Source organism: Protomyctophum bolini (genome assembly GCF_963924005.1).
Source record: "Protomyctophum bolini genome assembly, chromosome: 5".
NCBI lineage: Eukaryota > Metazoa > Chordata > Actinopteri > Myctophiformes > Myctophidae > Protomyctophum > Protomyctophum bolini.
The window spans coordinates 7,551,720-7,573,322 of NC_137866.1; the positions used below are offsets into that span (position 1 = coordinate 7,551,720).

Consider the following 21,603-nt stretch of genomic DNA (forward strand, 5'->3'; position numbering starts at 1 on the left):
ATCACCTAGATCTGCATATACAGTATCAATGTAGCCGGCCAGCAACTCTACATCTGACCTCAAACCCTTAGATCCTCCATATATGGAGCTGACCTGACGTGGCATATGTTGATCCTTCCCCAGCCGTCCTTCCTCTTCGATGTCTCCCTTTTGACTGATACCTGTCCATCAAGCTGTAGACGGGGCCCAAAGTTATTAGTGCGGCGAAAACAAAAATTCTCATCAGGCCCGGAAATTAAGGCCCGGCCCTACCTGGGCCCTCATCAAACCCTGTACACTCAAGACACTGCCCCCGCTGCCACCCTTATATCTCCATAATAGAGGTGAATGTTGATCTGACCTCATCAAACCCTGTATACTCTCAAGACACGCTCCATATATGGCCATAACCCATCAAACCCTGTACACCCAAGACACTGCCCTGGTAAGTGGAATTCTCTGGTCTTGTCAGTTTCATTTTCCAGACAATTATACAACCTACAGGAAGAATGTCATTCACTATATCAAATCTAGACACACACACAGTACTGTGTAGGCGTCACCTGGCTCACAGCCAGTTTACTGGAGATAAAAGACAGCTTTGCCCCTCATTAGTCCAAGACTAGTTCAACGTAAAGGTTGATGCCAGAGGGCTTCTCTATTCGATATTTATCCTTTATTTTGTTTTATTTATTTATTCTCATCAAAACGATGGCGAGAAAAATGTCAATGAAACAGAAGCAGAATGTTGGCCAGGACTTCATTGAGCACCTGGAGGAAACTGGACGTGGACACATTGCTGACAGAAAGCAGCTGACAGAGATCTACAACAACGAATTTAGAAGCAGGTAAATTAACCTACACTATAGGCCAATATAATGGTACATAGTATAAATTCATATAATGGTACATAGTATACATTCATATAATGGTACATAGTATATATTTTTGATATGACGACTGGGATATACAATTGTTATTATGGTGCATTATCAATTGGTGTCTTTCTTTTATATAAAGTATTTTTCTTGTGTTTTTTAATTTAGTTTTCTTAGTGTCTTATTCTATTTTCTACTGAACTTTGGTTCAACTCTGGTTTAAAAAAGGACTATAGGATTGGGATATCAGTTTGCTATGTCTCTCTCTCTCTCCTTGAAGGGACTGTGGGGCCAAGGACCCTCGCCTTGGCAGTATCATCTTTAGTCTATCAAGGTCCAAGTCCAAGAAAGCCTTGATATGTGGACCCAATGTAATATTCAATCCCAAGGTACACACACACACACACACACACACACACAAACAAACACACACGTTACGTGGCGTAATAGGACACTGGATAAAAAACTATTCTTCTTCCTGAATCCTGATTCCTTTCTCATAACACCATCTCTGACTCATTGTAAAACTACAATTCCCAGGAGGAAGTGCTCCACGTAGGGTGTGCACACACACAGGTGTGCCGCATACAGCTGATGAAGGGAAGGGGATGTGAAGTTTATTTCTCCTACCCATCTATTTTGAGGGCTCAGGTGAAGGACAGAAAATAAAGTGAGGGCATATACACTGGGCCCAAGTGTGTGGATATCCTCTCCTTCTGTTAAAAGATTTACAGTCCAGCAGCTTACTAGAATCTTTAAGCTGGGTGAGCGGCTGTCTCTTCTTGATCTTTAATGCATTTGTTGACAATATTTTAATTTTTAGTACAAAGCAGTCATGGCACATACTAGCAGTTTCAGTCTTTCATGGCTTTCAATTCAGTTGATTGATGTTAATTTGTAGGAACCCTTTTTGCCAAGGCTATTGTTAGGCCCAACACCAGATGAATCATTTGACAGCTGCTCTGCAGTTCCACCTTAGCATTGGAATTTGTTGATCAAATAAGGGACATATATCACTTTGTCAAGAGTATTTGTGTAAATGAGGAAGTCAAACAATCATTGTCATTTTTATTGTGGATTTGGAGTCTATATAAGAAGGAGGTAGGCTGCTATAGCTAAACACTGGGCTCGAGCTACTGACTAGTTCACAACTCCCTCCCCCTAGCACCTAAGGCAAGATATAGATCCTTTAAAGGAGAATTCCATGCTTTCTTACCTTTTATTTGTAGTTCTGTCCCCACCGAAGAGGTCCAGGTGTTATTTTGTGAAAAAGTGCATTATTGGCTATTTCCCCTAATATAAGCCCTCAATGGGGGTTGGGATTTTGTGCCAATTTGCTTATTTCCATCAAAATAAGTAGTAAAGTGTGCCACTTGGGATACTATTTACATTATGAAGAGAGGATATATACAATCGCTCAAATTTTTGAGCGATGGAAATAAGCAAATTAGCACAACACCCCATTAAATTCATTGAGGGCTTATGGTAGGGGAAATGGCCAATAATGCGCTTTTGCACAAAATAACACCTGGACCTAATTTGTTGGGGACGTAACAACTACAAATAAAGGTTAGAAAGCCTTCTAGCATGGAATTCTCTTTTAAACTATAAGGCCTCTTCAAACAGAGCTGCTTATACATCCCACTGACAGCTCCCTGCAAGTACAGGAAATCTCAGTTCCATCCACCATAGATAGACATGTTAACTTATGAGCTACTTTGCAGGTGATTATTTTTGTAAATGAAGTGTTTTTGGAAGCGCTCGTTTTCAACAATGCAACCTCCTGCTGCCTCCTGCATTATGTGCAACTTCAAACCGGGTGGTACGAGGAACTGTTGAGTGATTTCCAACGAGCGCTACCCAACTCCAACACTTTGAAAATGATCACCTGCACAGAATGTATTGACAGAAAGTAGCTCATAATAACATGTCTATGGTGGACTTTTGCCATTATATGCTGTACCCCATTATATGCTTCAAGCAAGCATCATGCTTGACTATATTGATGATAAAAATAATAATCTACACTAAATTGACCGAACGCTGTCACTTCCTTAGCACAGAGCAAGACTGCTGCTCGCTTAGGACGCCTTCTCATAACGCCACGGCGCACGGACAACCTCACCGAACCTAGCGCCACACCCTGTCCTCCAGTCTAAATGTGCCCTGCTTTAATTACAAACACCAAAGCCAACCTCCGAGTTTAATAGATTATATGCATCTCTATGGGCAGCAGACGGTTAGCTGAGAGGTTAGGGACAGTCTACAAAGTGCAACACCGAAAGTGAAAATATTCAATAACTTCATTTATATGCAGAATATTACCACCAAATTTACACCACACATGAATGGTGTACTTATGATTGTATTACAGCATTTATTTGTGAAAGAAATTTGACTTTGAATAGGAAAATCTACAACTCCATTGCAGGTACTTTTCTCTCGGAATTCCTATGGCCTACAGTCAGGAGTGTAGGCTAATAACAGGGAAGAAGTTAGAAGAGTGCGGGTGCCCCATAGGCTTTTGTTTTTATTTGATCGGTTCAGCCGTTAGGGTTATCGGTTGGACACCCAGAAACATTATCTATCTATCTATCTATCCATCCGTCCGTCCATCCATACATCCATCCATCCATCCATCTCTATTAGCATACTTTTGTGCCCAACCCAATGTGGTATATGGAAATCTTCACCAACTTCCCAAGATCATTACCCACACTGAACATCATTTGCTGTTCATATATTCAGAGGGTAAGGACTTGTAGTAATAATACTAATACATTTATTTGTTTTTTGCTTCAGGAGAGAATGTTACATCAGGATCAATGGCACCTGCCGGGATTAACACGCATGGCCATGTCCACAATGAGTCCCAGACCAGTGAACTGCATTCCTGCCCAGGTGTCCACCCTCAGTCCAGGACCAATGAACTGCAGCCCTGCTGCTCAGGTGTCCAGTGCACAGGTGTCCAGTGCTCAGGTGTCCAGTGCACAGGTGTCCAGTGCACAGGTGTCCAGTGCTCAGGTGTCCAGTGCACAGGTGTCCAGTGCACAGGTGTCCAGTGCACAGGTGTTCACCCTGAGTCCAGCAAGACCAGTGGACTGCAGCCCTGCTGCTCAGGTGTCCAGTGCCCAGGTGTCCACTGCCCAGGTGTCCACTGCCCAGGTGTCCACTGCCCAGGTGTCCACCCTGAGTCCAGCAAGACCAGTGGACTGCAGCCCTGCTGCTCAGGTGTCCAGTGCCCACGTGTCCAGTGCTCAGGTGTCCAGTGCCCAGGTGTCCAGTGCCCAGGTGTCCACTGGCCAGGTGTCCACTGCCCAGGTGTCCACTGGCCAGGTGTCCACTGCCCAGGTGTCCACCCTGAGTCCAGCAAGACCAGTGGACTGCAGCCCTGCCCAGATGTCCTCTGCTGAGCCGCTGGGAACCTCAGCCAGCCCTGGTGGTGATGCAGAGACGGGTGTTCTAGCCCGCAGGAAGCTGGCCCGGCTCCTCATGGACAGACTCGCCGCTGACAAGTATAAGACCATTATAGGCACATGTAGCCTACTGCACAGTGTGAATAGGGTATAGGCACATGTAGCCTACTGCACAGTGTGAATAGGGTATAGGCACATGTAGCCTACTGCACAGTGTGAATAGGGTTGGGATCCTTTAGGCAGTTCCTTTATGGTTCCTTTTAAGGATTCCTATATTTTGATAAATCTATATCATTTTGGCCTTCATTATAATTTTTGATCAACACAAATTCAATCATACACAGTGTTGCATTTATGGCAGTGGTTCTCAAAGTGAGGTCCAGGGGTCCTCTGGGTTACTTGAGGGGGTTCAAAATGGACCCCTACAAGTAAGTGGAACCATATGACAATATCGTCATGTCCAAAATCCCAGATATCTACTGGTATATATAATATTGATATATTGCTCAGCCCTGCCTATGTCTCTGATCTCTCAACCGTGCAGGGCTCAGTTCATCTCTGATCGTGGCGGCATCACCATCACATCAGATCACGAGCTGAAGGATGGCACACTGCGCTTCCATGTCGAGGGCGAGCATGAGGTAAAGTCTGGCAAAAGTACAAAAAGAACAGTATGTGTGTGCTACTGCTAAGACCTTGAAGTGACTCATTTGAACTACACTTAAAAGTTGATTAACAATGAAATTGACTTTGCTATACATCTCTTAACAGTACGTGGCCCGACTCTACATCGAGAACTCTGGCTCCAGCCCAGTGTACTTCACCTACTATTCTGCACTGCATTGCATCAGCAGCTACTTTAGCCTCAGAGATGAACAGAATGTATCCCGAAGCAATCCGCTTCAGCTTGGATCAGGCAAGGGGCGCACGCACGCACGCACGCACGCACGCACACACACACAATGTTCACTGAAAACAAATTGCCTGGTGTATAGCTTGGCCGTTGGCTACACAATATTCCCAACATTCTGATTCTACAATGGACATTTTCAGTTCTCTGTCCCAGCAAGCAAATTAGGAGACCATTTGTGTACCATTTGCCTCTATAGTGGCAATGTTTTGCCATCTTCCTAAATTAATTATCTTTGATAAGACTCATATGGCGAGTTTGAGAGCGTTCTGTGTCTGTGGGATGCTTTCAGATTTACCTCCCGGAAATACATATTACCAAATTGGAGGTATAAAGTCCAGAATGGGTTTTATTTTGACTTGCATAACTGCATTGGCTATTATATTTGAGATGACTTTGTTTATTATCATTGGCTCACAATCCACGTGTCCTCCTCTTCCGTGTTGCCCTCAGGTGCTAGCTATGAGATCCAGGTCCTGTTTCACGCCAGCCAGGTGGGCTTCTATCCAGCCACCCTGGCCTTTGAGTTCAAAGCGGACCTGCTGCCCTCCTCCAGGTCCTTCCACATCGTGCGCTTCATAGAGGCCCAACACTCGACCTCTCTAGCCAGAGAGCTGGCTCCAACAGCCCCCTACAAGCCACGCTCCAGTGCTGGCCTGACCGCAGAGCCTCGGTGTCCCATCGAGGATGGCCAGCGTCCTGAATGGTAGGAGACTTCTGTAATGTTGAACTGATTGCCCGATCGTTTGGTCGGATCCCGATGTTTGGAGAATCCTAGCCAATGTTTTGATCAATATTTTGTGTGCAAAATGTTCAAATAATAAAATAAAATGAACTCAGCTTTTGAGAAAATGTGAAATTAAAAATTATAATAATTTGGAAAGACATAAACATAATAAACTGAAATGTAACCACTGGCCCTATAAAAATGTTCAAAATAAGCAGATCTACAGGCTCACAGCACAATGTGTTGTGAGCTTGTAGATGCAGTAACTAGTAAGGCCTATACTAACATGCCCAAATTAGTTATGCCAAATTGAAAGTGATTAAAAAATCAGGACACATCAGCTGCACAACAATTGCCGATACCTATGTCACCTATAAGCGTGATGATTGGACAGAACCTGCCTTTTACTCCTAAAATAAAATGTTTTCTTGTTTCTCACTGTTCTCTTTTCCTTCCGTTTCGCCCAGTCCTTCAGGGAACCTTGAACACGTGGTCGCTCTGACCAACTACAGGATACCACAATATGTGAGAGATCTGACACTCATGGACAAACACCCCAGCCTCACCTCTCACAGGAAAGAAGTTCTGGATGCTCGGTAAGTTTAGAGCCAGAATCGGAAAACGACTTATTTTCTGAGAGTGGCTTTACTGAACAAAACGGGGAAAGTGCTGCGGCCAGGTTTGCTTATTATAAGTGACCTTTGGCTTATTCTTCTGTAAAGTTGCTTCTAAATGGCAGGTTTTTGGGCTTGTTTGTAAAATGTAGTTTCTTATTTGGGCTTGCACAAGTTGTCAAGTCCATTTCATAATTGATATGGACTTGACAATGTGATAAGTTGCCCTAGCCCTCACTCAGACTATCATAAATAAATCAAATGGTTACAGTGTTTACAGCACACTTCAAGAAGACATAATTAACATGTTGTTTTTGCACCCATGCCATGCATCGCCACAGCATATCCTCCCACACATGTGACCCTCGCTCTCTCTCTCACCTGCATAGAGTTACTTAATTACAACTCTCTCTCATGTGAGAGTCAAGATGGCAAGTGCCACTGTGGAATGGGCGGCGCAGGTCTAGCTGAAAGTATGTTAATACCGACAATAGAACAATATTAATAAATGTGGTAACTATAAATATTTAAAGTATGTCACAAGGTGCTATAGATACTTTTGTTATGTATCAATACTTTTGTTATTCAGACGGTAGTAGTACACTGGTCATTTCAATAACACTCGATATTTAAGTAGTGACACTACCATAATGTTGTCATCATACTATGCAGGTGAGGAATGTGTACCTGAGACTCAGGGTACATTGGACCTTAGCACTCAGCTTTGTCAATGTCTAATGCACCTGGAATTTCTTTTAGGGTCAATATAGTATTTAAGTCATCACAGTATTCAGTATACGTTAAACAGAAACAGTATCTTTTTATGACATTATTTCCCAGTTGTATAAACCTATCCGGACGAAAAAGTATTCTATTTAATTAAAGCTGTTTAGTTTTGATCACACCGAGGATACAACACACATTTCTGGGCAATTTGTTGTTGCTTGTATGGGGATTGACGTTTTCTTATTGAAACGATTGCCGCATCACTGCACCTTCCCCCATCCAGTCGGATATTAAACCATGCCTAAAACAACTCCATCTGTATCGCCCCAAAGGAGAAAAAGTATACTGCGTGGAGTGCATGTCTTTGTCACAAAGTTCTGTGTACTATTTATTAAAGCATGCATCTCATTCATTCAATTCAATAATGCTTTGGGCTGGACCCCTGATGGAATGCAATGCCACTGTGCTTGTTAACCCATTTAGGCATGTCTTTCTGAAAAACCATATGTTTCTATGTCAGTGGTGCTCAAACTATTCCATGTTAATGTCAAGGACTCCAAAACTGTAATTGGCCATCTGAAAATATGTTGTTCCAGGGACCCTCCAGAAGCAAAGATTTGAGTTAAAAACGTTCGCGGTGAAAGAATATATATTCAAAGATTTACGCCACATTTTCACGATAACAAATAGCAGACCTACAAGCTCGTAGCGCTGCACTCGGTGCCGCGTTATGAGCTTGTAGATCTGCTATTTTTCAATAGCTAAAGTAGCCTATAACATAATGCTTAAAACACAAAGTCTGGAAATCCTTTGATCCCTCGTTACTTAGGGCCATGCTGGAGAGTCCCCTGAGCAGACAGAACTACACCGAGAGGTTCCAGATGCTTCTATACCTGGAAGAGCTTCAAATGTCTGTGGACATGAAGAAATTCAACATGGCGGAAACTCCCTTGATCAGAGACCAGCACGACCAGAAACTCATCGCTCTTGCTGTGAGTATTCATGCTGATTGATTTATTTATTAACACCGTTTGACCGCCAGGATCAAGTAATCTCTCGCGGTTTTATCGTGCGCAACCCTTAGGGCCGATTCATACTCCTATTTTAGTTCGGCGGTTAGTCGGTTCGGCGCTGTAGAGTCTACAATGTGACGTCATTTGAGGTTCGGGGGGGGGGGCGGGTACCGTCCTAAAGTCGGCTCTTCGGTGCTACTGAAAATTTCTGACGGGCCGAAATCATTTCGGCACTACAGCGCCGAAACAGCGGTAAAATATGAGTATGAATCGGCCCTTATTTCGAAGAGCCAAATATGTTACAATGCTGTGTGTGGTGTCTTGACCGGTTGTTGTTCTCTCGGTCGGTGGTGAAAAAACCCGGCCATAAACCTTGTTTTCACCAGAAACGACATTCATTCGCGCCGATTTGGAGATACAGGCTATTGAAAGCAGCACATAGAGTGCAAGTGGGTGCGCGCGCATCTTCAAAATGGCCGCGGCCACTGTCCCACTTTGACTGACTAACATTTCGGATCAAAACATGGATTAAAGAATATAATGATTGTTAAACAGATAAAACAAAAGGCCCTATAGGCCTAGACTATAGAGGCTTGGTTACATTGTGGTTCTGTGTATTCAATTAATAATAAACGAGACATAATCTGTAATCTCATAATGTAGGGGAGTCCAATTGTTTTTTTAAACCAATTTATCTGGTGGTCAGGTGGTAGTACTAAGAATTTGGAATTTTATTTTTCTGCAAGCTTATTTATTTTTATTGACTATTCATAATCAAAATCTGCAAAGTAATTATTAGTGACTAAAGCTGTCAAATTACCCTAGAGGAGTACATCTGCTATTTTTGAGTATTAAAAAAAAAAAAATCTTAAGTGTTACCAATTTGGTGGTCCTTGACTTGCAAAAGGTTTGAGAACCACCTGCTTTACACCACTGTGTACATACATACCTGTCTGTCCCTTCAGGTTCCAGGGGTGTCTGAGAACCACCTGCTTTACGTTTACGCCACTGTGTACATACATACCTGTCTGTCCCTTCAGGTTCCAGGGGTGTCTGAGAACCACCTGCTTTACGTTTACGCCACTGTGTACATACATACCTGTCTGTCCCTTCAGGTTCCAGGGGTGTCTGAGAACCACCTGCTTTACACCACTGTGTACATACTGTACCCGTCTGTCCCTTCAGGTTCCAGGGGTGTCTGAGAACCGGCCCTCCCTGCTGCGTGGGGACCAGCTGCTGGTGAGGCCTTCTGGCGAGGCAGGATGTGCTGGGGGGGAAGTGTTAAAGTACCGGGGCTACATCCACCGTGTGGAGCAGGAACAGGTGAAACTGGGCTTCAGCGCCAAGTAAGAACCAAGAGGAACTCGGGAACGTTTTGATGTCCGTTCAATAATGGGTAGTTGCGGGGGCACGGTGGCACAGTCGGTAGTGCTGTCGCCTCACAGCTAGAAGGTCCTGGGTTCGATTCACGCTGGGGATGCTGTGAGCGCAGGGGGGCGTGTTCTCTCCTCCGCGCCATCAGTGCCCATACCCGAGGCAGGGTTGGCGAAAGGGCCTTTCTGTGTGGAGTTTGCATGTTCTCCCCGTGTCCCCTAGCGTAGGTAGTAGGTACCCTCACAAAAAACGTGCAGCAATCCTGGTCTCTAAACTACCTCCCCCTGGCCAGCCGGAGCGCATGATGGAGGGGAAAGGAACTGGTCGGAATAACGTGTTCTTCCGCTCGCTACATCCGGCTGGTGAAACTCTCCCCCGTCAGGTGAAAAGAAGCAGCTTGGACTCCTCATGCATACTGTAGATAGAAGCATGAGGTCAGTTCGCTGCCCCCCTGGTTGGCAGAGGAAGTGTAGTGCCCAGGATTACATTAGATAATCACTGGGTGAAAAAAGGGGTTGCAAAATAGTGGGATAAAAAATAAATTAAGTAAATAAATAAAGGGTAGTTGCGACTCTAATTTCCATGCATGTCTGGCTTGTCTTTTCCCTCCAGGCTGCTAGCCACCCTGGTGGACGGCATGAGGTTCAGTGTGGAGTTCACGATCAACCGTATGACCATGCGTCTCCAGCACAGAGCCATAGACCTGGTGTCTCAACACAGCCTGTTGGAGGTGCTGTTTCCCACGGCGCACACACCCTCAGACCAGCAACTACAACTGCCCACGCTCAGGTCTGCTGCATTTTGATTTGAGATGTTCTTTCTTTACCGATATGTATGAAAAGAAACGTGTTTCCCCACCACAGTCAAAAGGATAAAACGCAAATTTAATTGTGTCGTTCTGGTTGAAAGGAATTAACTTCCCGTTGCCTCCGTTAGTCTATTTGACAGACAGCTGGAAGGCAACCCAGAGCAGTATGCAGCCGTACAACACATTGTGGCACAGTCTTCTAAACCGGCTCCCTATCTGGTGTTTGGACCACCTGGTACAGGTACTTCTCCACCAAAATAACTTTATATCACATGTGCGTCTTTTAAAGTCAATATAGTGACATGCCCACTTTGGCTCCCACTTCAGGGCCAGAATAAAGTATTTTTCGGTTCCATTTCCGAACCAACTTTTAGGGATCAAGATTATGAGTACATTTTTATTTAGATTTCAATTTGATTTTAGTTTTAACAAACTTAATAATTAGTTTAGTTCTAGCTTCATTTTGTCTTTGTTGTTGTGATATTATTTATTTAAATATTTTTATTGGGTTTTTAAAAAAAAAATCCTTGTCAACATACATTTGTTAATAGGCTACATAGGAATAGGCACCCCTCATTTCCCTCCCGTCCACCCACTATGCCCACCCACTCTTCCCCAATGCAGACAATACTGGAGGAAGGGGTAGAAAAAAAGTAAATAAATTAAAAGAGAGGGGTTGTTGTGATATTATGAGCTGACAAAAGGTATGATGACATAATAAGATGTCAAGTTATGATCTGTGCATGAAATTACAGAATTTGTGTTTGTCAGGCAAAACGGTGACTGTGGTTGAGTCCATCAAGCAGATCGAGAAGACCCAGGGTTCCTGCCACATCCTGGCCTGTGCTCCGTCCAACAGTGCCACTGACCTCCTCTGTAAGAAGATCGTGGAGCATGTGGACAAGCACAAGGTCTTCCGCATGTATGCCAGCAGCCGGGACCCTAGAGACGTCCCTATACAACTCCTGGTCAGTACCTATACTGTTAAAAACCACAACTGCTGGTCAGTACAACTTGTCAAGGTTATTGTACTGTACAAGTAAAACTAGCAATATTGTGACACTGTTGTTACAGAGTAAAGTCCTGTATTTATTTTACTTGAGTGAAAGTACTAAACTATTGGCATCAAAATATACGTAAAAGCACCAAAAGTAAAATAACTCATGTTCTGCAGAATGTGCCATTTCACAAGTTGTTCAAACGTTTTCAAAATTCGTTAACATCTTGCAAAACTAGCAGATGATATTGTAATATTGTTACATCTTCCATGCAGGTATATAAGATTTAACTGTAGTTATATTATTTCTAAAACTTGGTCATTGGTTGCAGAATTAGTGTTGCCAGTAGAGGGCAATGTCACTCCACACAGGAACTGCAAACATAGTGTGTGACTGTCCCTGTTCTTGACATTTGACAATACAGTAGTCTACAACAAGCAGTAGCCTATACACTTCAGTGAAGTGTATAGGGATTAAGTGCTTAATCACACATCAGGGAAGCTGACAGCTTTTGTGTTTCCCAGTACAGACGCTCTGATGGAATGGAATGCACTAAAACTATGGAATGCACTTCCCATCACAGTCAGAACTGCAGCCTCACTCCCAATCTTCCGCCGTAGTCTGAAAACCCACCTCTTCAGACTCCACCATGGCCCGTAGCACTTGCCCTAGCCTAGCCCCTTAGATAGCACTTTATGTAGACTTGGATAGTATTTTAGACAGATTTATAGCTCGTTACATAGACAGCACTAGAATAGCATTTTATGTAGTCATAGATAGATACTCCACTGTTACGTTCTTAGTTTATAGCCTACATGTTTCATGATAACTACTTTCTATATATTTGCTTAATGTAAGTCTCTCTGGATCAAGAGCGTCTGCTAAATGCCTGTAAATAGATGCAGTATAACACCTTTTCATTTGAACAGGGATGCTGTAACCTAGAGGGGGACAGCTTTGTGTTTCCCAGTGCAGACGTTCTGATGCAGTATAAGATTGTGGTGACCACGTTGCTGACTGCTGGACGGTAAACCGATGCTAAATTCTATTTACAGCACAAACCGGAACCATCACTCTCCCCAAATTCAGTTTACGGAAGCTATTTCTGTGCCAGTGAAACTACAACAACGAGAGAGAATCATGTTTCTGATTTGCTAACTGTAATATGCACTGTCCTTTAATCATTAAACCCTGCTTTAATGCCAATGGCGTCTCTAGACTGGTGACGGGAGGCGTTCCCCCAGGACATTTCACTCACATATTTGTGGATGAGGCAGGTCAAGCTATGGAGACGGAGTGCATCCTCCCTCTGGCAGGTTAGGAACACACACACACACACACACACACACACACACACCACACCACACACACATTTTGACGGGACATTTTGATTTAATTTAGTCTTTTGAATAAAATTCCATTTAGTTTTAGTAATATTTTAGTCATCTGAAATGCTTTAGTGTTTAGTCTAGTTCTTTTTAAATATCATAAGATAGTTGATTTTGTCGACGGATGCTTTTTGGCGGGCCTTGATGGCGTTGTAATGGCTGATTTTACACTTGGTTTCATGCTGATAATCTATCGATCTACAAGCTCACAGCTCATTGCAGCTTGTAGATCTGCTATTTTCAGAGCACAACACAGGCGCACAAGCAAACATAAAACGACTTGTCTTTTAGGTCTACTGGAACTCTTCTCCACTAGGCCCTCCCTGACATTTCTGTCTAGTTTTTTATTATGTATTATATTAACGAAATATTCAATATTTTTAGTCTTTCTTAGTTTTAGTCACCATACTGTAGCTTAGTTTATATTGATTTATTTAGTTTTTGTTTGTGAAAAGAGGTAGCCGACAAACACTTTTCTTCTCAGTTTCTGGACCTACGGGGCACGCACGCACGCACGCACGCGTTGCAGCGGGTGTATTCGCAGTGATGAAGTGTTTTTTTTTCTTTCTTTTTTCCCCATGTGTTTAGGTCTGCTCCAGACGACGTCTACTCAGTTGGTACTGGCTGGAGATCCAAACCAGCTGGGGCCTATTGTCCGATCTCCACTGGCAATGAAGCATGGCATGAGTAAATAACACACACACACACACACACACACACACACACACACACACACACACACACACACACACACACACACACACACACACACACACACACCAATATCTGAGATTGTACAAATATTAAATACACACTGGTATCTCTATATCGACCAATAGCCTACGCATTATGCAAGTTATGGGTAGGGCTTTCACTTCTAGTGATTTTTACTAGTTGCCTAGTTGCGAATGCAGTGAGCACTTACTATGAGACCTAGCAGATCATGTCTGTCTGTGTGTCTGTCTGTCTGTCTGTGTGTGTGTCCTCCCTTTGTGCCCATATATGGAGCTACGTCCAAATATGGAGTGTGTTGCATCAATACGTCACCATGACTCAGCCATAACCATATAAGGAGTCCCCAAAGCAGCTATACGTCCAAAACCCAAATATGTACGAGCTGCGTTCGCTTCCCGCGTTTGCGCGTCTTACTGGTAGTTTACTAGCTGACTAGTCGGTTAACCGACTAGTCAACTAGTAAACTAGGTAGTTAACAGACTAGTCGACTAAAATAAACTAGGTAGTTAACTACCTATTATGTAAAAGAGTCTACAGAAACCTTTTACATTTAAAAACTGTGTACATTGGTGACTATAATCTAGCATTCTATCTGATCTTGAGGCCTTTCTTTCTTATCAACTAGTCAACTAATACCAACAATGTCAAGTAGTGGATTTACTTGTCGACAAGTTGAATAGTTGCTTAAAGCCCTAGTTATGGGTAGAAAAAACTGGTTTCAAAAACTGGATTTGCATGCATTCAGTGGACAGGTGGATGTAGACAATTTATTAGGGACCATTTTGTAGGACCAGGTCAAAGATGCACAGACTGTATGTTGACTTATGGTATCCTTGCAGCCCTGTCCCTGTTGGAACGTCTGATGAAGCATGTGGATTTGTACCTCAAGAACGAGAGAGGAGAGTTCGCCAAACCATTTGTCACCAAACTGCTAAGAAACTACAGGCATGTTCATTTACCTCCGTTAAAAAAGAAAGGGGAAAAAAAGCCCTATTTACTTACTAAGACATTTCCAACTCATGGTATGCCTGCAGGTCATGGCTGATTTTCAACCTTGTATAGTTGATCTACCCTTGTTGGTCTTGGCATGTAGGCCCACTTTGTTTTGTCTCTGTCCTACTCTGTATATTCAGTCTTTAGTATATAGTCTTCAGTCTCTGTATGTACACTGTTTTCCAGGTCCCACCCTGCCATTCTGAACATTCCCAATGAACTCTTCTATGACGGAGAGCTCCAGGTTTTTGCGAATGAGATTACCCGCAACTCCTACTGTAGATGGGAACACCTGCCCAAGATGGTAACTTCTTTCCTGCCTTCTCTCTGAGCGCACACAAACACAAACGGGCATGCAGGGATTGATGAGATATTTCTTGAATGCATCTCTTCTTCCTGCCCTCTTGTTTCAGGACTTTCCCGTGATCTTCCATGGAGTGACGGGTATTGACGTGCGTGAGGCTAACAGTCCCTCGTTCTTCAACGTAGCAGAGGTGCAGATGTTGATGGACTACCTGAAGAAAATCCTTGAGACGCAGGGCAAGAATGGCCTGTCCAAGATTGAGCCAAAAGACATTGGCATCGTTTCCCCTTACAGAAAACAGGTTTGCGCACACTATATCCGAGTATTTAACACCAAAGATTGGTCCATTTATACCCATTTACATAATACTGTCAGTAGAGAAGTTATTAGTAAATGAAAGACACAACGCAATTAAACACAATGTTATATATTTATAAAGGTGGAGAAAATTCGCAAGGCCCTCAAGTCAGTGGAAAACTCCCTGAAAATAATGAACATGAAGGACCTGAAGGTATGGAGGTATCATCGGCTGTATATTAAATATGACGTTTCAGAAACGACTCCTTTTTGACTTGTGTGTATGTGTGTATCAGGTTGGTTCGGTAGAGGAGTTCCAAGGCCAGGAGAGAAAGGTGATCCTGGTGTCCACAGTCCGCAGCAGCCCCAAATATGCTGAGCTCGATCAACAGTTCAGCTTGGGCTTTGTGAAGAATGTGAAGGTGCGGATCATAAAATGACTTGCGGTCCTGACCCTTGTTTACAAAAGTCTGTAAATGAGCCCCTGCCAATCCATGTGGTCTTCTTGTACTTGACAGAGGTTCAACGTGACGCTGACCCGAGCCAAAGCCCTTCTGATTGTGGTGGGAAACCCCAGAGTGCTTAAAACGGATCCCACCTGGGCCAGGTGGGTATTGCCTCTAAATCGAACTACCGGTATACAATTATTGTGTCATTTGACAAATGTAGGTTTTAATTAACCGCTAAACCCTATATATGTGTAATTCGTAGAGCGTTCATAGAGTCAACCCAGGGCATTATAATTCACCTTTTTTTTTACCTTTTTCCTTTGCCAAAACTAGCCGGTCTGCAAGCTCACAACCAAACCAAGTTCACCAAATGTTCGCCCTCAGAGTATAGGATCGCAACAACTAGTGTTAGTCAATTCTGTTTATTTTCTCTCTTGGTTCTTTTTCTCCTTCTTTCACACTCTTTTCTCTGCTCCATGCAGGTTTATTCAGTACTGCAGTGATGAGGGAGGATATGCTGGTTTCCCTCACACAGAGGACGAGGAGGAGGTGGTGAGCAGATTGGCCGACCTTTACATCCACATGCAGCCTAAAGGTGAGAGACAAGTCACACAAAGCAAAGAAAAAATAAATCCTAACCCCAAACTGAATCCTTAAACTATAATAATCTATAGCGTTAAAAAGTACCTCCTTAACCTTTTGTAGAGACCATAGTTTTATTAATTAATTTGGAGCAGGCACTTATTACTACAAGTAATGTATCCCTTTGCCACCGAGCGCCTTGGCAGACACATAGGTGGTTAGAGAGGCTGGTAATCAGAAGGCCACCTGTTCACGCCCTGTCTGCCCAGTATACATGTGGAGGTCTCCCTAAGCTCGACCCCCACTTAACGGCCCCCACCCCGAGCCCTCAGTATGACCACCTGAGCAGCCATCAGCTGGGCGAACCTGAAACATAGTCCAACCAAGAATAGTCTCACAAACGGACCACACACTTTTCCTTATGCAGTCATGTATCTGTTTATTTTCGATCCATTGTTAATGCCTTCCTTCCTTCCTTCCCCCTGTCCTCTCTTGTTGTGAATGGCGCCCCCCAGTGGCGACGGAGGAGAGTGTTGTTCAGCTGCAGCCGGCCTCAGAGTGGAGGAATGAACATTGAAAGAGACTACATTTAGGACCTGTTCCAATATAAAGATATTATCCTGCTCTTCTACAGAGTTGCTAGGCTGGACTCATCCATATTTAGAAACAAGACATTTTCCATGCATGTCTTGTTTAAATAAGACTACTTGTAAAAAATGTTTTCCCTATAAGCATAAACTAAGCGTATGTATTTTCTTATGAATATGAAACAACTGATATTTTTATAAGGAATTGTTTAGATCTAAGGACAATTGCATAGTTTTTTATTACATCATGTATGTCATTGAATGAATTTAATTGAATGTCATTGAATGCAGAGATATTTGTAGACTTAATCGATTTTGAAATTGCAACATAACTTATTAAATTAATTAAAAAGATTCTAGGATGAAATTAAACATATTTATTAAACGCTAAATATTATATTTAAATATGTAATTTATCATATGTGCTTCAGGCGAGAGGCCGACCTCCACCCATGGCGAATCATAACGATTATAACAGGCCTTGGAAATCACACTACCGCTCAACTAAAGGCATCTCTAAGACCCTGAATACCCCTTGAATAGGAATACTTTTGCTAAACATTCCTGCATGTTTCAACACCAAAGACCATCTCTGTCTATAGCGCTTATAATGGAAACTGTCCTCAACTAACTTGGTGTTGAAAATGGAACAATGAGCTTGACCTTTTGATTTTATTTTTATCCCACCATGTATGTACTATGTAGTGTTATTGCTCACGTACTGTATGTCATAAGGTTGTGTGAAACCGTGAGGCTCTCTTCCTGTCTATTGTACGGTATGCTTTATGTACGTATGAGTGAAGGCTTCTGTCCTCGCACTCAGGAAACGCCTTTTGCACTCATCTTTTTATAGGTTTGTTAAAACACAGTGCAGTTCAGGCAGCTCCTCTAATGTAATGACGGGCAACTCTGGGAGCATGAGGCATTGTCAACTGGCTACAGTAAAAAATGCATTTAAATAAACGATACAGCATTTTTTGGGCCTCTGATTTTCTGTGTATTCTCACAACACAAGCGATCATTTTCACTCTAACTAGTGCGGTAGATCCAAGGTAGCCCTTGCAGGCTTATGCAAAGGCTAAAATGTCATTTAGATTGTACAGATTATTTTTTATATTACACTGTTTTAGACTGATAGTAGGTTCTTGCTTTAGCTATGATCCTACATCATGTATGGGCAACTGGCGGCCCGGGGGCCACAAACGTTTCGGCTGGATAGCTGAAACATTTGTCCATTTGTTTCAAATATGAAATAAACTATATTTGAACTGCACTCTTGGTGTGTGCGACCCACTACCCTTTATTTTGAAATGTTTTGAACGGGTGGCGCACCTATAGTCAGAGCGCGGTGGTCATATGAAGATTGAATGTATGTTCTACAATGACCATGTTGTTGTTCTAATGATGCAAAGCTTGCTTGGCTAGTTCAGGCAGACAACTCGTGAGCGAGCCTACCTGATCAGGTGACTAGTCTCATGCACTCTTTACCTGATCAGAGCGGCTACCTGCCTACCTGCTTATTCCCTAGAAACATTAAAGCTTATTCCTGGCTTCTCTCCTGCTGTGCGGACATGCGCCGCTGCTGTCTCCCTTGTTGCTAATGCTAACCTGCTGCTCATGAGGTTTTAGCAAACCCCACCGCCTCCCCAGCATCCACCTGTGTAGGCTCTGTTTCTAGATCCCCCTGCATGGGGGTCTTATTCATTCCCTGTAATTCTATTTGGCTTATAACCTAACTAAAATGTTAATGTTACAGGGAGGGAATAAATAGGGACAGAGCCCTGACGCCAATCTATGCTCAATTTTGCTCAATAAATATATAGGCCTATTCTAAATTCACTCTAAGAGTTGTCTGACTGAAATTAATGTACGATGTGGCATATACCAAATAGTGTTGTGTAGCCAGACGATCAGAGATTGCCGCCATCTGATACGTGATGACATTACAATTTACAATTTAGGCATTTAGCAGACGCTCTTGATCCAGAGCGACTTACATTTAAGCAAAAACAAAGCATACATCTACATACATTTAATAAAATGTAGGGACAGGGGGAAAAAAAGAACATTGCAGAACCAATGCAAAGACTTTAGGGCGGTCAGTCATAAGGGATGGTATCAGGATTGGGGGGCTGGGCGGACGCTACAGCACCAAGATACCCATGTACCTGTCTAAATACTTCCTTAATGTCAATGAAGGCCACACCCATAAGATACCCATGTACCTGTCTAAATACTTCCTTAATGTCAACAAAGTCCACACCCATAACACCAGAGGGAGCGCAACTAACCATGTGCAACCCAGTTTCGGCACAATCAATCAATTATTTTCGCTCCTATGCCACCAAAATGTGGAACGTCCTACCAACAGTCATTAAGACATGCAAGTCCCTTGACTCCTTCAAAACCGCTCTCAAAGGGCACCTACGGACGGCCGCAATTCAAAACTGGCCCCCGTAAAACCTGAATCCCCCACCCACCCCTTTTTCCCCTCACTGTATGTACGTTTGTTTCTTTCCTTTTTTACCTCCTCTATGATGATTTCCTGATATTTTTTTTTCTATATAGAGTATATTTGTACGTCTCTAATTGTTATGATGAATTGAACATGGTGGGCCTTATTGTAAACAAGTGTAATGCTTTATGGTGTCGTCCACAATTAACAGTTTTGTTTTGAGTTGTGCTTGAAATGTACTGTAATTCTCCAATCTGTTAATAAATTCATCAATCAATCAATCAATTTAAGGTGCCCACCCGCCCCGCAACTTATTATTGGCTGTGGGTGCTTCTGCTCCTGAGCACCCACGGAGTTGACGCTACTGCGGTGCACAATGTTGTGTGTTAAGGGAAGGCCCATGCATGCATGCAGGGTCAGGGTGGATATCCTGTGTTAAATGGCAGATTTGTGTGGTACACGCACCCCCATGTCTGAGTACTGTATGTGAGCTATGCCAGATGGTAAATACAGTAGCACATAATATATAAATAGCGTGAGAGAGAGAGACATACAGATTACAGAAACAGAGAAACAACAGTGTCAACAGCAAAACTCCATGAGATATGATGGAGTTCTCTGTGAACTGCTGTACTTGAGAACACATATCTCTCCCTAGCATACAGAAATAGCATCAGTACTCCACGGGTCTTTGCTTCCTTTTATCTGAAACTATGTGGGTATTACCATGGAAACGGCAGAGAACTGCCCAAAGTTCTGTCGAAGAGCCAGTACACAAAAAAGTCATATTCAAATTTGATGTGGCAGGCAGCGCTGTGGTTATGGGCTACTTATAAAGCTAAGACTTGTTGTGAAAGACCATTTTTCCCTGAGAAGCATGACTTTGATTAGTTTGATACACTGTCAAGACTTTTCCAACAAGATTTTCATCTGGGGATTGCTTAAAATAATGATTGATGTGACGTGTGTGTGTGTGTGTGTGTGTGTGTGTGTGTGTGTGTGTGTGTGTGTGTGTGTGTGTGTGTGTGTGTGTGTGTGTGTGTGTGAGTGTGTGTGTGTGTGTGTGCGTGCGTGCGTGCGTGCGTTTGTGTGTGTGTGTGTGTGTGTGTGTGTGTGTGTGTGTGTGTGTGTGAAGCAGGAGATGGATAACTATGTCCAGTCCTGCATTTATTAGTAGCACTCTCATGTCCAGTATACCTGCATGACACACACACACACACACACACACACACACACACACACACACACACACACACACACACACACACACACACACACACACACACACACACGCACACGCACACGCACACGCACACACAGGAGGCCCCCCTCCCCTCCTTATATAATGATGTCATTATTTTCTAACCGTAAAGGGGCAGGGACCTCCGTTCTTTGTAACGGTTGAAAAACGTCCCCGCAGCCAATAGCGTCCGGGGGGGGGGGGGGGGGGGGTGCGGCCGCTCCGATGTGAAATCGACGTTGTGTGGGAGGTTCTTTTTTGCTATAGTGTGTGTGTGTGCCAGAGGCGTTCTGTTCAGGGTTGCCATGTACGCTTATTATAAGCTACTTTGGGCTTGTTCTCTGTAAAGTTGCTTGTAAATATTGGTAGTTGCGGGTTGTGTGTGTGTGTGTTTTTTTTTTTTTTATTATTATTATTGATTGATTCAAATTTGTATTCACAGTATGCAGAATGGGTACATTTCAAACAAAAGCACAATAAAAGTTAGGCCTACTGTGGACGACACCATGATTAAACATTAAACGTGTTTACAATAGGGTCCACCATTTCAATTCATCAGAACATTTAGAGACGTGCACTTCGAGAAAAAGGAAATCATCATATAAAGGAAGTAAAAAGGGAAAAAAATATAGGCCTACACTACAGAAAGGGTAAAAGGGGGGACTCAGACTTTATTTACGGGGGCCAGTTTCAAATTGCAGCTGTCCGTAGGTGCCCTTTAAGGGCCTTTTTGAAGGAGTCAAGGGATTCACATGTCTTAATGGCTGTTGGTAGGGCGTTCCCCATTTTGGTGGCATAGGAGCTAAATTAATTCAGTCCCTTGTTTGATCCAAATCTGCAGGTTGCAATGTTGCACATGCATTTGTTGAACTCCCTCTGGTGTTGTGGGAGTGGACTTTGTTTGTGTGATATTGTCACCCACTCTAACTAAGAAGCCTTCTGCCTTGCTGAGATTACTATTTGATCCAAAGAGAATGGATTCAGTTTTCCCCAGGTGTAAAGATAGTTAATCAACTATCCAGGTGCCAGGTGCAGATTCTACCGAGTTCAGAGCTGATCGAGGGCCTTTTCTTTTTGTCAAATAGGTTTTTTATTGAGAACAGATTATAAATTGTTACACAAACATTATG

At 43.1% G+C, this 21,603-nt stretch overlaps 1 protein-coding gene across 2 annotated transcripts; it reads left to right on the forward strand.

Moving 5' to 3' along the window:
• Positions 1 to 622: 622 nt before the first annotated feature.
• Positions 623 to 17,737, forward strand: LOC308315715 (putative helicase mov-10-B.1). 2 transcript variants are annotated; one of them, XM_080763832.1, is made up of 25 exons: positions 623 to 827; positions 1,138 to 1,246; positions 3,660 to 3,926; positions 4,089 to 4,148; positions 4,179 to 4,372; positions 4,818 to 4,914; positions 5,045 to 5,189; positions 5,637 to 5,889; positions 6,378 to 6,506; positions 8,080 to 8,242; positions 9,449 to 9,609; positions 10,250 to 10,426; positions 10,574 to 10,686; positions 11,217 to 11,413; positions 12,373 to 12,470; positions 12,662 to 12,759; positions 13,420 to 13,518; positions 14,406 to 14,511; positions 14,746 to 14,863; positions 14,973 to 15,164; positions 15,303 to 15,374; positions 15,457 to 15,582; positions 15,679 to 15,767; positions 16,092 to 16,204; positions 16,707 to 17,737. In XM_080763832.1, exons 1-25 carry the CDS (start codon positions 691 to 693, stop codon positions 16,766 to 16,768), a joined length of 3,375 nt encoding a protein of 1,124 aa, XP_080619958.1. In that variant the 5' UTR covers positions 623 to 690; the 3' UTR covers positions 16,769 to 17,737. The 2 variants fall into 2 exon arrangements, with proteins under 2 accessions (XP_080619958.1, XP_080619959.1); XM_080763833.1 differs by having other exon boundaries at positions 3,660 to 3,911.
• The last annotated feature ends 3,866 nt before the right edge of the window (positions 17,738 to 21,603 follow it).